The 15732-nt window shown below is 43.2% G+C and overlaps 1 protein-coding gene across 2 annotated transcripts in view; it reads left to right on the plus strand.

Moving 5' to 3' along the window:
• LOC134353938 (protein phosphatase 1 regulatory subunit 12C-like) overlaps positions 1-13347 on the plus strand; it is a 77332-nt gene extending 63985 nt beyond the window's left edge. For both annotated transcript variants that reach the window (XM_063062511.1, XM_063062512.1), the window contains 4 exons: positions 1368-1472; positions 4265-4315; positions 5288-5338; positions 7388-13347. In XM_063062511.1, the coding sequence (XP_062918581.1) occupies positions 1368-1472; positions 4265-4315; positions 5288-5338; positions 7388-7474 (294 nt within the window). In that variant the 3' untranslated portion in view covers positions 7475-13347. The remainder of the gene's footprint in view (positions 1-1367; positions 1473-4264; positions 4316-5287; positions 5339-7387) is intronic.
• Positions 13348-15732: the final 2385 nt, after the last annotated feature.

The raw sequence follows: 15732 nt of genomic DNA on the forward strand, positions 1-15732 counted from the left end.
GACATCTATACAAGCTCTAATCATGGGACCAAGTGGCTTCACTGCAGACTGCTGAAACCCAGTTCAAACCATGGTGACTGTGTCCAATGGGATTCAAACTAAGCTAACCACTTACTTTAAAAACAATGCAATCAACCCAAGAATAATTAGATTAGATTATGAGGACACTTAGTCCTCGTTTATTGTCATTTAGAAATGCATGCATTAAAAAAATGATACAACATTCCTCCAGAATAATATCACAAGAAAACACAGGATAAACCAAGACTAAAACTGACAAAACCACATAATTATAACATATAGTTATGTAAAAGTGATTATGGTTAAAGGGTTGGTTTAACTCTGTTGAAAGTCTCTGCCCAGTGGGTCAGAAGATCAAAGGTTCAAGCCCACTATTCAAGATGCAAGTGTACATCCTTAGCTGGTCCACCATTGCAGTTATGAGAGAGATTGATCTCTCTTTTAGCACATCATTAGGTAGATGTTAATGATCTCATGACATGCTGGAGAAACTCAGCAGATCAGGCAGCAACTATGGAGAGGAATAAACAATTGACTTTTTGGGCCGAGACCCTTCATCTGGGCTGGAAAGGTAGGGGACAGAAGCCAGAGGGTGGGGAAGGAGTACAAGCTGATGGGTGAGACCAGGTGAGGGTGAACGAAGTGAGAAGCTGGGAGTGACAGGTGGAAAAGGTAAAGGACAAATCTGATAGGAGATGACAGTGGACCATAGAAGAAAGGAAAGGAGGAAGGGAACCTGAGAGAGGTGAGGAGCAGGTGAGAGGGCAACCAAAATAGGGAATGGAAAAAGAGAATGGGAAGGGAGAAAAATTAATGGAAGTTAGGTCGTTTGACTGTGTTTCAAGATTCAAAGTACATTTATTATCAAAGTATGTATCCTTAGAGGCAGCTACAAAACAAGAAGCCCAAAAGAGCCCACTTAAAAAAAAACAATAGCACGCAATGCACAGAGAGGGAAACGAATACACAAGTCCTGCAAACAATAAAAGCAAGCAACAGTATTCAGAAGGAAAGTAAGTCTATAGACACGAAGCCTGGAGCAGGCCTACAGCCTCGGCCTCAGTTCATCACACAGCGGAGCAAAGCATCGTAGAGCTCACAGACACAAAGCCCAGTGCAGGAGATTTACAGGAGTGCTTCTTCATTTCAAAATGGTCGGTTTCAGAAAAAAGTGGTCGATGTTTAGGAGTTTCTGAGTTACAGTGGCTATTGCATTTACTTTTGCATTAGCACATTGAAAGTTGGTGTATTTTGTGAGGGGCTTTGAGATATTCCTTTGAAGTAATGTGGAGATAATGTGCTGTGTGAGTTCTTTGCATGCCCACAAGGTCTTTTGTTCCATTCAGATGTATGAGATGGTCTTGGCAGAGAATGTGAAACTCAAGGAGCAGTTACGAGATGCACAGCATTACCTCTCACAGGCTAATCATGAGTTGGAGAGGGTAATGAAGGTAAGAAACTAAGTCTGCTCTTAACTGGGTTGAACGTTGATTTGTTTGCAAGCCTTGCAGCTGTTACTGTCATTGTCCCTGAATCTGGTGCACACGTTATTAACTGCCTGTTTTCTGTTCTTTGATCATAAACCTTAACACATTATAACAACTTTAATGGCCAACAGAATAAAACACTTCATAGGTGATGAGTGTTCACTTTCGATCTGCCTCAGGTTTTTGCACAAGAGGGGGCCATTCAAGCCTTTGCAAACTTTTTACAAGAGCAACTCTCTCATTCCATCCCTGGCTCCTTCCTTTCAGGCTTGCAACGGTTTCCTGTTAAAGGCTGCACAGCACATCTGCAGGCGCCACTTTCTGGGTTCCAACCACACGTGGCTTATTAATTCCCTTCCCCTTTACACAATAGACAATAGGTGCAGGAGTAGGCCATTCAGCCCTTCGAGCCAGCACCGCCATTCACTGTGATCATGGCTGATCATCCACAATCAGTATCCAGTTCCTGCCTTATCCCCATAACCTTTGATTCCGCTATCTTTAAGAGCTCTATCCATCTCTTTCTTGAAAGCATCCAGAGACTTGGCCTCCACAGCCTTCTGGGGCATAGCATTCCATACATCCACCACTCTCTGGGTGAAAACTCCCTGTGACCTCTAATTCTCAACTTCTCCACTGACATGAAGAGCTTCCCATGATGTGCTCTATCCAAACGCCACGTCATTTTGTGTATTTCTATTGGTTCTCCCCCTCAGCCACTGTAAAGAAAACAGAGCCCCTCTGATCAGTCCTTGCAACTGTCATCTGTCATCCCTGGAACTGTTGACTTAAATCCTTTCTAGACTTTAATGCCTTCACATCCTCCTTGTTATAGGCAACCAGAATTGAATTCAATGCTCCAGCTGACACTAGGCTGGTGTATTTCCTGAGGTTTTGTCTGACTTCCCTTTTAAACTCCGTCAGTATTTTGGTTCCTTGAGGTGTTCTTCTGTTTCGTGGATATCTGCAAAGAGTAAGAATTTCAGGCCATATACCGTATACATTCTCTGAACTTTGAACCATTGGTAAAGCTCAAAATGCATGTGTCCAATTAATATGTGTCTTATTAACAAAGTTGTGGAGACAACTCAGCACATCACAGAAACCAACCAGCCCTCCATGGACCCACTACTTCTCGCTGCCCAGACAAAGCGGTCAGTGTAATCAACGACTCCACCCACCCCGGACATCCTCCGTTCTCCCCCTTCCCATTGGTAGTGGATACAGCAGCCCAAAAGCATGCACCACCAGGCTCACGAACAGCTTCAGTCCCACTGTTATAAGACTATTGAACAGTCCCCTAGTACAGTAAGATTGACCGTTGTCCTTGCAATCTACTTAACAACTTTGCTCCTTATTGTCTGTCTGCACTGCACTTTCTCCCTAACTGTAACACTCTGCTCTGCGTTATGTTGTTGTTTTCCCTTGTATTACCTTGTACTTGTATAATGACATGATCTGTATGGATAGCATGTTCCTAAGTTCTTCCACAGTATCTCAGTACTTGTGAAATAATATCCAATTTAGTTTAACCACCTTTATCATTTTATCACTTTCAACAACTTGTGCACCCTTGTTCCCAGAGCCTCCTGCTCCTGCAGTCCCTTTGGAACAATATCTTTCATTTCCTCTCCACATTCCTTTTAGCAAAGTGTGCCACCTCGCATTTCTCCACATTATCTTTCACAGTGTGTTTGCCCGTTCTGCCAGCCTGTTTATATCCTCTCACAGTTTACTACCATGCCTTTTGCAGTAACGATAACTAGCCCAGTAATCAGCCTGACCTCCTCATGCTTCACTGCATTCCTAGTCGGTGGCTGGGATCTTGAATTGCCTTGAGCAGATACTGCAGCAGGCGTTTACTGTCACTATAATGTTGACTTTTGTTTACCATCTCTGTATTCCGTAATCTCACTAGACTTGATAGAGGTGTACAAGATGATGAGAGGCACAGATCAAGTAAACGGCCAGAGACTTTGTACTTGGGCAGACATAGCTAATAAGAGGGGGAATAATTTTAATGTGATTGGAAGGAAGTAAAGGGAGGGTGCCAGAAGTAGGTTTTGTTACACAGAGGTGGGTGCATGGAACATACTGCCAGTGGCGGTAGTAGAGGCAGATACGTTAGGGGTATTTAACAGGCACTTAAATAAACACATGGATGAAGGAAAAACAGAGAGTTACACGGAAAAGGTTTGGATTGATCTTTGAGTAGGATAAAAGGTCAGCACATTGTGTGCTGAAAAGCCTAAACTATTCTATGTTCTCGGCACTTGGCTTCTTAAAAGGTTGCAAGACAGGATGAGAGTTGTTGTTGAGTGCAGTATTGGGAGTACAGCATTGAAGGACTTGCTGTCCTTCATGAGACATTGCTTGGGTTCACAGTCCTCAGTACCTGTGGGAGACTCTAATCCTCAGTGAGATGCCAGTCTGCAGTGAGACACTAGTCCACTGTCCACAATGCATACAGTGAGACGCTAGTCCACAGTCCGCAGTGAGACACCAGTCCACTGTGCTGTTGCACCTTTTGATAAACAGTGTTACCTCAACACTGATATCTTAACATCCCACAGCAAACCCCTCTGTGACATGGTCTACCACTGCTACTTATGGAACTTCATGCCAAACAGTCAGTGATTGTGCTGCCATTGTAATAATGGGTGTATTAAATGACTCGCTGTACATTTTGAGATGTGATGAGTTGTATACAACACTTTGTTATTTTTAACTGGTGCTTACGTTTTACCCACTTTCAGAGACAGGAGCATCGTGGAGATCAGCCTGCACAATTAGAGCTGGAGAGATTCGTAAGTTCACAATCTCAACTTTTCCTGGTTTTGGGGTGGCAGTTTGTCTTTTCAACAAAATTAGAACTAAACTGTCCTTGAAAGCGTGGACACTAACATCAAGTTGCCTATAATGCAATTCCAGAAAGTGTTCGCTCCTTCAAATAAAATATCTCCAAAGTGAGCATATAGACTCAATGCCCATCTCCTCCCTCTGATTCCCCTCCTCCTTCCCTTTCTCTGATGGTCCTCTGTCCTCTCCTATCAGATTCCTTCTTCTACAACCTTTTAGCTCTTCCACATCACCTCCCAACTTCTCACTTGATCCTCCTTCCCTGTCCACCCACTTTCCCCGTCCACCCACTTTCCCCCTCACTTGGTCTCACCTATCACCTGCCCGCTTGTACTCCTTACCCTCCCCCCCCCACCCCCACCCAACTATTTATTCTTCTTTTGTTTCCAGTCCTGATGAAGGATCTCGGCCTGAAACCTTTCATTCCTCTCCATATTGCTCTGGATTTCCAGAATCTCGTGCTTATCAGTGCATTTTAGTTGTTACTTTGGATGGTGATCGTTGTGTATGGTGGGCATGTGAACAGTGATTACTATTTCTCCTTCATTGGTAAAACTTCCATCGATGTTCTCCTTCAGATCATTGGCTGAATGCTAGTAAATGAGATTTGGTTGGATTCGTTTGGTTAGTATGGGCAAGATAGGCTGAGGGGCCTGGTTGATGCTGTATAGTTCCTTGTACTTGGTTGCATTTTTGGAAGATTTTGGGTGTTGAATGAAATATGGCAGAAAGAAATGCAATGATGCTCTTCAGAAGAGCGAATACCTGCCTAGTACTTCAAATGACCAACCTCTGTGTGATCTTATTCTATAAAGAGTCGGGATTCGGATGATAATTTACATTACAACTGTCATTTTTTTTTTATATATGGTTTGCCAGTGAGGATAATATTGATGAGTACCTGTCTCTTTATAAACCAGGAACGAAGGGCATTTGAAAGAAAGACAGCTGAACTGGAAGAGAGGCTACAGGTAATTGAGAAATTTGAAGACAACATCATCGCCATCATGGTTGTTGTGGGTGTACGTTACAGAAAGTTCTCAGTAATACTCTGTTAACAAAGTCCCTCGGTGCTGAAGGTATTGCGGAGTGAAGAATAAATTCCAACCTTGCCAGTGACTTCTGTATCACATGAATGCAGTATTTTAGAAAGTAAATTTGAAGTCAGTTGGTAAGTTGTCACCCTTTTGCCTCTTCAATTGAGGCAGCAGGTAATTGGTAAGGTTGCACTAGGGGCACTGTGTCCAGTTTTGGTCACCACTTTAGAGGGAAAATGTGACTAAAATAGAAAAATTGTAGGAAAGATTTATTATTTAGAGATACAGCATTGTAACAGACACTTCCGGCCCAGTGAGACCACGTGCCCAGTTGTACCCATGTGACCTTTCAACCTAAAAACACTGCTACCTTTGGATACATCCTTCTATTCTGAGGCTGTGCCCTCTGGTCCCAGACTCCCGCACTATAGTCTTTGGAATGTGGGAGGACACCGGAGAACCCAGAGGAAACCCACAGGGAAAACGTACAAACTCCTTGCAGACAGCGGCGAAATTTAAACCTGATAGCTGGTGCTGTAATTGCTTTCCACTAACCACTCCACTGCCATGCTGCTCCACACCGGGATGGGGAGAGGGGTGCTGTGTTACAAGGAGACTAGGAATTTACTCCCTGGAATGTAGGAGATCGAGGAGGTATATAGGATCATGAGGGGCATAGGCAGGGTTAGAGCACATAGCCTTTTTCCCTGCGAGGGGGTTGCTAAAAACAGGAGGGCAGAGGTTTAAGGTCAGTGACAAGAGAATTAAAAGGACTTTGGGGGCAGATTTTTCATACAAAGGGTGGTGCGTATTTAGCTGCTAGGTATAGTGAAGAAGAGAAAATCTGCAGATGCTAGAAATCCAATGAACACACACAACATGCTGGAGGAACTCAGCAGGCCAGGCAGCATCTGTGGAAAAAAGTACACCTTATCTCCTTGCCTGCTCATCGCCTCCCTCTGGTGCTCCTCCCCCCTTTTCTTTCTTCCATGGCCTCTGTCCTCTCCTATTAGATTTCCCATTCTCCAGCCCTGTATCTCTTTCACCAATCAACTTCCCAGCTCTTTACTTCACCCCTTCCCCTCCCAGTTTCACCTATCACCTTGTGTTCCTCCCCTCCCCCCACCTTGATTGTTTTTCTCCAGTCCTGCTGAAGGGTCTCAGCCTGAAACGTTGACTGTACTCTTTTCCACAGATGCTGCCTGACCTGTTGAGTTCCTGCAGCATTTTGGAGGTGTTGCCCAGTATAGTAGCTGAGGTGGCACATTCACAACATTTAAAAGTCATCTAGCTAAGTACGTGTATAAGAGAGGTTTGGAGGGAGATGGCCAAGTGTGGGTAGATGGGATTAGCTCACGGGGCAACACAGTTTGCATGGGTGAGATGGTCCGAAGGGCCTGTTTCCCTGCTCTGCGTCTCTGACTCTGAAGCCATCGTCAGATCTGCTGGTCCAAGCCGCTCTAACCTTACACCACAAACACCCAGTCAAATTTCACGTGGCCAGTGAAAGAAGCGGTGACTAAAAATAGATTTTCTGCCTATTTGCAAATCATCTCCTTCATGTGTATTGGCAGTTCTTTCTGCATGCACTATTGTTTCAAACATTTCTGTAAGTGGTTTGTTTGCTCCTTCTAGGCCATCTCTGAGCTCCTTGCATTCCAGTCTTCTGGAAATGTAACCATGGTTGTACAGTAGGAACCATAGTGGCCATTTATGTATATAGCAAGATTCAAGATTCAAATATACTTATCACATGTACATGGAAACATATAGTAAAATATGTCAAAATGGAGGGCTATGTGGAAGGGAAGGGCTGGATTGATCTTTGAGTGGATTAAAAGGTCGGCACTACATCGTGGGCCAAAGGGCCTGTGCTGTGCTGTAATGTTCTGCGTTTTATCTCCATCCATTACGTTTGAAGAAGTACTGAGTGCCAACTTGTATGATACTTAACTCCTTTTCCTTCCTCCCCTCTACTCATAGATTTTAACAGATTTAAGAGCCGACAATCAGAGACTTAAGGATGAGAACGCAGCGCTGATCCGCGTCATCAGCAGACTATCAAAGTAGTGAAAGCGTCACTGTCCCAATGGACCAGCCTGTGGGAGAGCAGATGCCAGCACTGTTACTGTGGAGCTGACCTGAGGTCTGGGTCAAAGGGGAATATTTTCAATGCCAATAATCATTCCTTGGCAAATCAAAATTACTGTTGTTGGGGGGAATGATGGCAGAGGCAGGAGAGAGAAAAGCTAGACCAGGCGAATCGCCCAGATGGTTCAGTTAGACAACACTGACCAGTGTACATTAAATCAAATCAACGTGCCGACCCCTCTGTCCTAAATCCTGTTACTTAACTTTCACACCTAATTAGTGTGACATTTCTTCATTGGATCTGCATTTGCCTGGAAGATATATTTATGGTTTTGTAAATGGAAGTAGTACTTCCTATACCCATGTGTCTGTGTGTGCTGGTCAGTTGGACACGTGCGTTGCTATCTCTTGTCCTTTCACTGTGACCATTTGGAGATCACCACTGGCCCTTTCTCCTTGCACTCCACGAATATTTCTCGCAATCTTAAAAATGTTATTCTTCCTTCCATAAACATTCCTAAGTTGCAATTCTAATAACAATCACTGTACAGAATGTAAAAGATTTTGAGTGCCTGTATGCAGATTTTTTTTAAAGATATCATTGCAGTATTAAAACTGAGAAATTAATGTGAATGTTAATAATTTCAATTTGAACTGGGGATAATTTTTCCAATCTGAGCTTGAATGGGTCAGAATTGAACTAAATTTCAAGCCTCATTGTTTCGGATATACAGTAGTCTTTCCAGTGACATTAGCTGAGAAAATATGAATTGATTTTGTTCAAATCTCTTTGCCCTCCTCTTTGAAGAGGTCAGGCGGTTCCGTACTTTTGTATCACTGTAGTGCTGTGTCTCTGTCTTCTGTGTGAAGTTACAGCCTTGCAGCAATTAGCCGTCTGTAGACCCTGTGGACACCGTGCACCATTTATCTGCAGCTTGAAGATTTTGTTTCCTAATGGCGTCTGTGGCAGAGCGAGTTGTACTGCAGTTCTGCTCTAAACCCAAGGCATTTTTCTTTTCACCCGAATACTTTGGAAACCAGACCTCAGTATTGATGGTTTTCAATGTCCCTAACTTGCCCAGAAACATTATGTGATAGTAGTGGGGGTTACATAACCATGGAAGTGTATTTTTCCAGGCAGACAAAGCCAGCGGGCAGGATACTGAGCATTTCTTTGTTACAACATTAGCTCTGCATACTGATGGCTAAAATGTGAGGTTTACAAACCTTACTGCAAAGGAGAACACCTTGGTTTGTCAATCAGGATGATAATCTGCTGGTTATACCTTACGGGGGAAGTTGTGACAACTAATGACTTTCTGGAACAGGTTGTGACCAAGCACTTGGAAGCTAAGTTACATCCCATATGTGCCTGTGATGCTGGGGGAAGATACTGGGAAGCAATCATGAACACAAACTTGTCCTGTTAGCGATACATTTCCAAAACAAAAAAAATACTATAGATGCTGGACTCTGATGTAAAATCAGAAAATAATGGGAGTGCCTGTGTGGAGGAGAGAATTTATATTATTGGTCTTGATTCTGAGATCCATCATGAAAGTGAATGCTGCCTTTCAGCATTATTCTTTAAAAGATTTAAGTCTGCAAATACCGAATTGTCTTCTGATTTTGTATTTAATTTCTACCCAAATTGTGAATTCAGAGCAACAAAAACTAGGGTCAGTTTCTCTGGAATTAGGTATAATGGACATTAAGATGTCTTCCCCCTCGAGATTCTGTTTTCCATTGTGCTCTGTTTGGGTCCTGCATCTTAATATTCCCAACCAGCATGTCTTATCTTTCAGTTTGTTATTACAGTTAACAAGTTTTTAATTTATTCCTCGGCTATTTGTCGAATGGTTTTTACTGTCAAATTTCTGGAAGGAAAACTGTTTGCTACGGTAGTTTGTTTAAGCTTTTCACACCTCTGAAGCTACTCTCTCGTATGTGGGTCACTTACTCAGACAGTCTGCCCAGGTGTTTGGCTATTGTGCATGCTTGTCGGGCATTAAGTGGCTACCTGGCCCATTCTACTGACCAGTCAGACTGTAATGAGTTTCATATCCATTCTCTCCCACCCCATGAGAGAGGTCTGAGAGCTCTCTACACTGCCTAGTGCAATCAGCTAACCCAGTTCAGACCAGGCACTGGGATATTTTCATCAGTAGATACCACAAAGCAGTTCCAAAGGCTGGAACAGAATTGTGCAAGTTATACTTTTCAATTTATGGACACAGTTCAATGCTATAATTTTGTTAACTTGAATCATTGCTTCCCAACCTGAAAGTAAACAGTGCCTGCTATGCTTGTGATAACGATCACTGCATCGTAAGAAGTGGAGCTTCTAGTTGTTAGATAATTGATTGGCAGCAAATGTAAGTGTGGGCTGCAGGTAGTGAGGGAGGGGGTATGTGGGTGGGTCTTTTCTAATAAGGTGATTATTATGTGCACTCAAAAATCATTGTAAAGTTGGTGGTTTTAATGTGAAGTTTATATTACGGTTAGTGACTCGCTTCAGAGTGAGCAGGTGCCTTTGTCCTTGAGCACGGTTTCCTTTTCCTGTAAATTTTCTTTGTTCAGTAAGATGAAAGGTTGGGGTGTAAATTGCAGGAGGTGGATTGTACAGGGCCCGGAGCTGCACAGTGTAAACGTCCTGCTATGGAACTGCACCCAGCTCGTCATCACATCATCTTTTCCAGTGTTGTTGCACTGTGAGACAGGCCAAGTTGGCCAACGTGTTGTAGGTCTGTTCCTGAACTTCTTTCCTGTCGGATGTAGCTATTCATTCTGTGGGTGGAGAATAATTGTACCCTAAACATAAGTGGACTCACTGGGCCATCTAGTGGAGAAGCTGTCATGTACACCCATTTATCAAATGCTGCACTCACCCAGCACCACCTCTTGCATCTTGTCTTTTCCTTCATCATAATGGTCTCTTTTTAAAATTCTTCCATTTTCCTAACAGTGCAGCCACAGCCTAACCTGTGGGCTGCTCCTTTCACCTGTTGGAATTGTTTGTGAACTTAACTGGATCTTCTCACTGGAGAATGCCCAACCCCACACACCAGCAGCATTTACTTTCAGAACCCAACCAAGTGCACAGTTTTCAAATGTTTACTCTTCAGATACTTCAGGCCCCTTATGAGACACTGCTTCTCCTGCATATCAGCATCTTTTAGTTTCTAAAGAAGTATCCTCTTAGTACTCGGACAACCAGAGATGATGACTTTAGTTCGCCTTCCTGTTGCTTGTTTTGCTTGAAGGGTCTTTGGGTACAAATGCTTTGTGGTCTTTTCTCTAATGACACTTCGGAGGGTCTCATAATCACAGCAGTTAGAGCGTTGCAGTGTGGAAAGAAACCCTTGTGGGGGCTCTCTTGGTCTGATATTTCACAGAATGAAGTTTCAAGGTTTTTAATTGTTTGAGCACTTTTGGGTATTTCTCTTCTCACCCCCCCCCCCCCACGCTCCATTAGCTAAATGTGTTTAGTTTCTCTTTCTTAATACTTTGAAAGGATGCATGTTTCCAGCTACCTTCTCCGGATCTCTTCACACTGAAGGTATGGGTGGGTTACTGTGAGTATTTGCTTTTCTCTGAGTACTATACATTAGCTAGTACCACCAGGGAATGATCCTGAGATACAGCAAGAACCATAACAAAGTTTGCAAAAGCTGTTGAAATGATGTCAGGATAAATGTTTGTATGTGTTGTTAAAGCATAACTGCTCAAATGAACTGCAGATACTGACCAGCTACAATTCTTTCAGACTGCTGTATATTCACTTACACCATGTGAAATTTCAAAAGGCTTCAGATCATTCGAGGTTCCACCTACAAATTAATTGCCAGAAACTATACATACTGTAGATACCTATGTGACTGATGAAGCTTCTTCTGTTGCCAGAGCTTTCTCCCCCTCAGAATATAGCTCCACCAGGTTTAAAATAACTGTTCAAAAAAATACTGTACTAAACTGTGTGAAAAACCTGGACTTTTTGATGTAATATCATTTATTTTCAAAAAACGATCCTAGTGACACAAATGGTAGAAATACTGTTAAACCACTTCTCTTGAACTATGGCAATAAACTTCTGTGGAACTGTAAACTTGGTCCCAGGGGAATTTATATTAGCCATCCCAGTATCTTGAGTATGTAATGTGACGAAATAAAGTCCCCTTTGGGATTGAAGGTTAGGAGAACCACCCACAGTACTTGTGAATGTGACTGGGATTGGCACACCCAGTGCCATTGTGTTTGGGTATTCCCAAGAACAATCACAAAATCCCCTAATAGTCGGCCCAGTCTCAAACTAATCATTCCAGGTCATTGGCTTGAGTTTTCCCGCTGCACATCTCAAAGGGATTCAGTGATGCTCTTTGTGTGGAGAACATTTTGAGGTGATCTAGCGGACGTCGTCTCAGCGAAGTTCCATTGCCAATTGAGCCAGTGACAAAGACCTGTGTTGATGGGATTGGGGAGGGTTGGCATCAAGTGTCACTGAAAGGATTGTGGCTTCATTGAATCTGAAGTAGTGCCTTGGCATTATGCTGCAACTTGGTTAATAGTGAAGAACTTGTGTCAATTTTTATATATATATTTCAATCTAAAATGTGAAGTGTATTGTGAGTTGGCATGTATGCCACTAAAAGTCTTAATTATTGTCAATGGCTAGGTTTATCAGTTACAAAACAAATTATTCTAAATGTCCCCTCTCCTGCCAGAATTTGAAACAGATTTTTTTTTAAGACTCTCATAACATCCATGGGATGCTGTATGGTGTTTAAATACTGTGCCATGAATGGTTATATGAATATATGTATATGGAATTTAAAAAAAACAGAATATGCATTTTTGCAAATGTGCAATATACAGAATTCTACAAAGTATTTGTTACAGCAGCAAAGCTGCATTGTTTTAAGCACAGAAAATGCTGTTGATGCCTTGTGTAACTTATGTGTAATTAAAAGGCAGCATTAACGTTTATTAAACCATAAATTGCATTTTAAATTTGTATATATGATTTTACTTGGATCCCTTTTTCCATGAGTAAGCAATATATGTACGGTAGTTATATATTTTTTTGACTGCAGGTTCTTAAGGAACACGGCTGGAAGATTATCTTATTTTTGTTTTTGCTTAGCCTGATGCCATATTACTCATCATTGTCTAGTCAATACCGCAAGGAGATAGGAGGAGGCACTCGGACCCTCAACATTCAGTGTGGTCGTGGCTCATTGATACTGCCCTCAACTCTGGTAGTTCTCACGGCCCTCGGTTCCTCAACCTGGAGGCCAAGTCATCAGGTATATTTAAAGCTGAGGTTTATTCATCATCATTATATGACATGGGCGATAATGGTCTCCATGACCATGATTGCTTTTGGCAAATTTTTCTACAGAAATTGGTTGCCATTGCCTTCTTCTGGTCAGTGTCTTTACAAGACGGGTGATCCCAGTCATTATCAATACTCTTCAGAGGTTGTCTGCCTGGCATCAGTGGTCACATAATCAGCTGCTCATTCAACCACCAACCCCCTGCTCCCATGGCTTCATGTGACCCTGATCGGGGGACTTAGCAGATGCTACACCTTGCCCAAGGGTGGTCTGCAGGCTGGCAGGAAGAATGAGTGTCTTACACCTCCTTTGGTACAGACGTATCACCACCCAGAGGTTTATTAGGTTTTTGGTTGGGGTATAAAGGGTTATGGGGTTGAGAGGGATAATAAACCAACTATGATTGAAGGGCAGAATGGGTTTGATGGGCCAAATGGCCTAATTCTGCTCCTATGTCTTACAGTCTTTTGAATTGTATCTATGGCCACCTTAAATTAATGTGGTAGCCTGGTCACCACCACTCCCAGGGGACGAGAATGCCAAAGCTGCACCACCCTCTGAGAGAAGACATTTTTACACATGTCGCCGACCAGCCCCACATCCTTTAGTTATGTTTCCTTGTTGATGACTCTTCCACTAGGGAGAACATCTGAACATCTACCCTGACAACCACCACGATGTTTATGTTTGAATAAGACTTTTCTAAACTTCACGGAGCACAGATTAATCTGTCCACCCTCCACCTCTTCCCAGGAATTGCTTCTGGTGAATCTCCTTTAAACTGCCACCCTTATTCTGTATCCTTTTCGGGTAAGAGTTAATATATGAGGGGCGTTTGATGGCTCTGGGCCTGTAATCACTGGAGTTTAGAAGAATGAAGGTGGGGGGGATCTCATTGAAACCTATTTAAAGGTTCAGGTGACAGAGGTTCCAGAGAAAAAGCAGAAGAATAGGGTTTTGAAGGAAAGTAAATCAATTATTGAATGGCAGAGCAGACTTAATGGGATGAATGGCCTAATTCTACTATGTCTTATTGGGCCAAAACATTGCAAATTATTCCAGGTGGTGGTCTCACTAATGGCCTGTACAACTGGAATAAGACCCACCTATTGTTAAAGTCCAACTCCTTTTCCCCCTTAACCATTCATTGGACCAGCCTGGTAGCTCTGTGATTCAGATACTAGAAAACCTCTATCCCTCTGAGCTTCACTCACTCATAGTCCCTCCCCATTTACACACTGATTTCCCCTTACCAAAGTGCATGAAATCATCTCGGGCACTTGTATGTGACACCTTATCAAAGATCTTTTGGACATAGGAGCAGAATTAGACCATCTGGCCCATCAAGTCCGCCATTCAATCAGCCAATGCGCTAACCATGCCAGTAACTTCCCTGTAATGCCATGGGCTCTTAATTTGGTAAGCAGCTTGTGTATGACACCTTGTCAAAGGCTTTCTGAAAGTCCAAATATACAACAACCATTACATCCCCATTACATCATTCCTACTTGTAATCTCCTCAAAGAATTCCAACAGGTTTGTCAGGCAAAATTTTCCCTTAAGAAAACCATGCTGACTTTGTCCTATCTTGTCCCGTGTCACCAAGTACTCCATAACCTCTTTCTTAACAATTGACTCCAACATCTTGCCCACCACTGAGGTCAGAGTAACTGGTCTATAATTTCCATTCTGCTGCCTCCCTCCCTCCTTTCTTAAAGAGTGGAGTAACATTTGCAATTTTCCAGTCCTCCAGAACCATGTCAGAATCCAATGATTTATAAAAAAGATCATTACTAATGCCTCCATGATCTCTACCAGTACCTCTTTTAGAACCCTAGGGTGCAGTTCATCTGGTCTGGGTGACTTGTGTACCTCTAGGTCTTCCAGTTTTTTGAGCACTTTCTCGCTTGTAATTGTAACTGTACTCACTTCTCTTCCCTCACACCCTTCAACACCTGGCACACTGCCACCATTATCCACCATTGTCCCTCTACCAAAAAAGACCAAGGTAACATGCCTGAACGACGCGTCCTGTCGCATTCACCTCAATGAAGAGCAAATGCTTTGAGAGGCTGGTCAAGGACTACATCTGCAGCATGCTACCACCCAAACTGGACCCCCTACAATTCACTTACCGATCAACAGACGCAATAGCCACTGCTCTGCATACTGTCCTTACACATGTGGAGAAGAAGGATGTTCTTGGACTACAGTTCAGCATTCAACACCATAATTCCCATCCAGCTGGACAGGAAGCTCAGAGACCTCAGCCTTGACCCTGCCTTGTGCAGCTGGATCCTGGACTTCCAGTCAGATCGCTGGCAGGTGGAAAGAGTGCGCTCCCTCACCTCCACCCCTTTGACTCTCAACACAGGAGCTCCTCAGGTCTGTGTACTAAGTCCCCTCCTTTACTCCCTGTATACCCATGACTCTGTTGTCAGCCACAGCTCTAATCTGCGAATTAAATTTGCCGACGACACTGATTGGCCTAATCTCAAACAATACCGAGGTGGCCTACTGGGAAGAAGTCATCCCTGTGACGGTGTCAAGAAAACAACCTCTCCCTCGATGTCGCAAAAACAAAAGCGCTGGTTGTGGATTATAGGAGGAATGGAGATGACTAACCCCAATTGACATCAATGGATCTGGGGTTGAGAAGGTAAACAGCTTTAAGTTCCTCGGTGTCCACATTACCGAGGACCTCACGTGGTCTGTACATTAGCTGTGTGGTGAAAAAGGCACAAAAGCGCCTCTTTCACCTCAGACGGTTGAGGAAGTTTGCTATGGGCCCACAAATCCTACAGGGACACAATTGAGAGCATCCTGACTGGCTGCATCACTGCCTGGTATGGGAACTGTACTTTCCTCAATTGCAGGGTTCCGTAGAGAATGGTGCGGACAGCC

The sequence above is a fragment of the Mobula hypostoma genome, chromosome 11, assembly GCF_963921235.1.
Source record: "Mobula hypostoma chromosome 11, sMobHyp1.1, whole genome shotgun sequence".
Lineage (NCBI taxonomy): Eukaryota > Metazoa > Chordata > Chondrichthyes > Myliobatiformes > Myliobatidae > Mobula > Mobula hypostoma.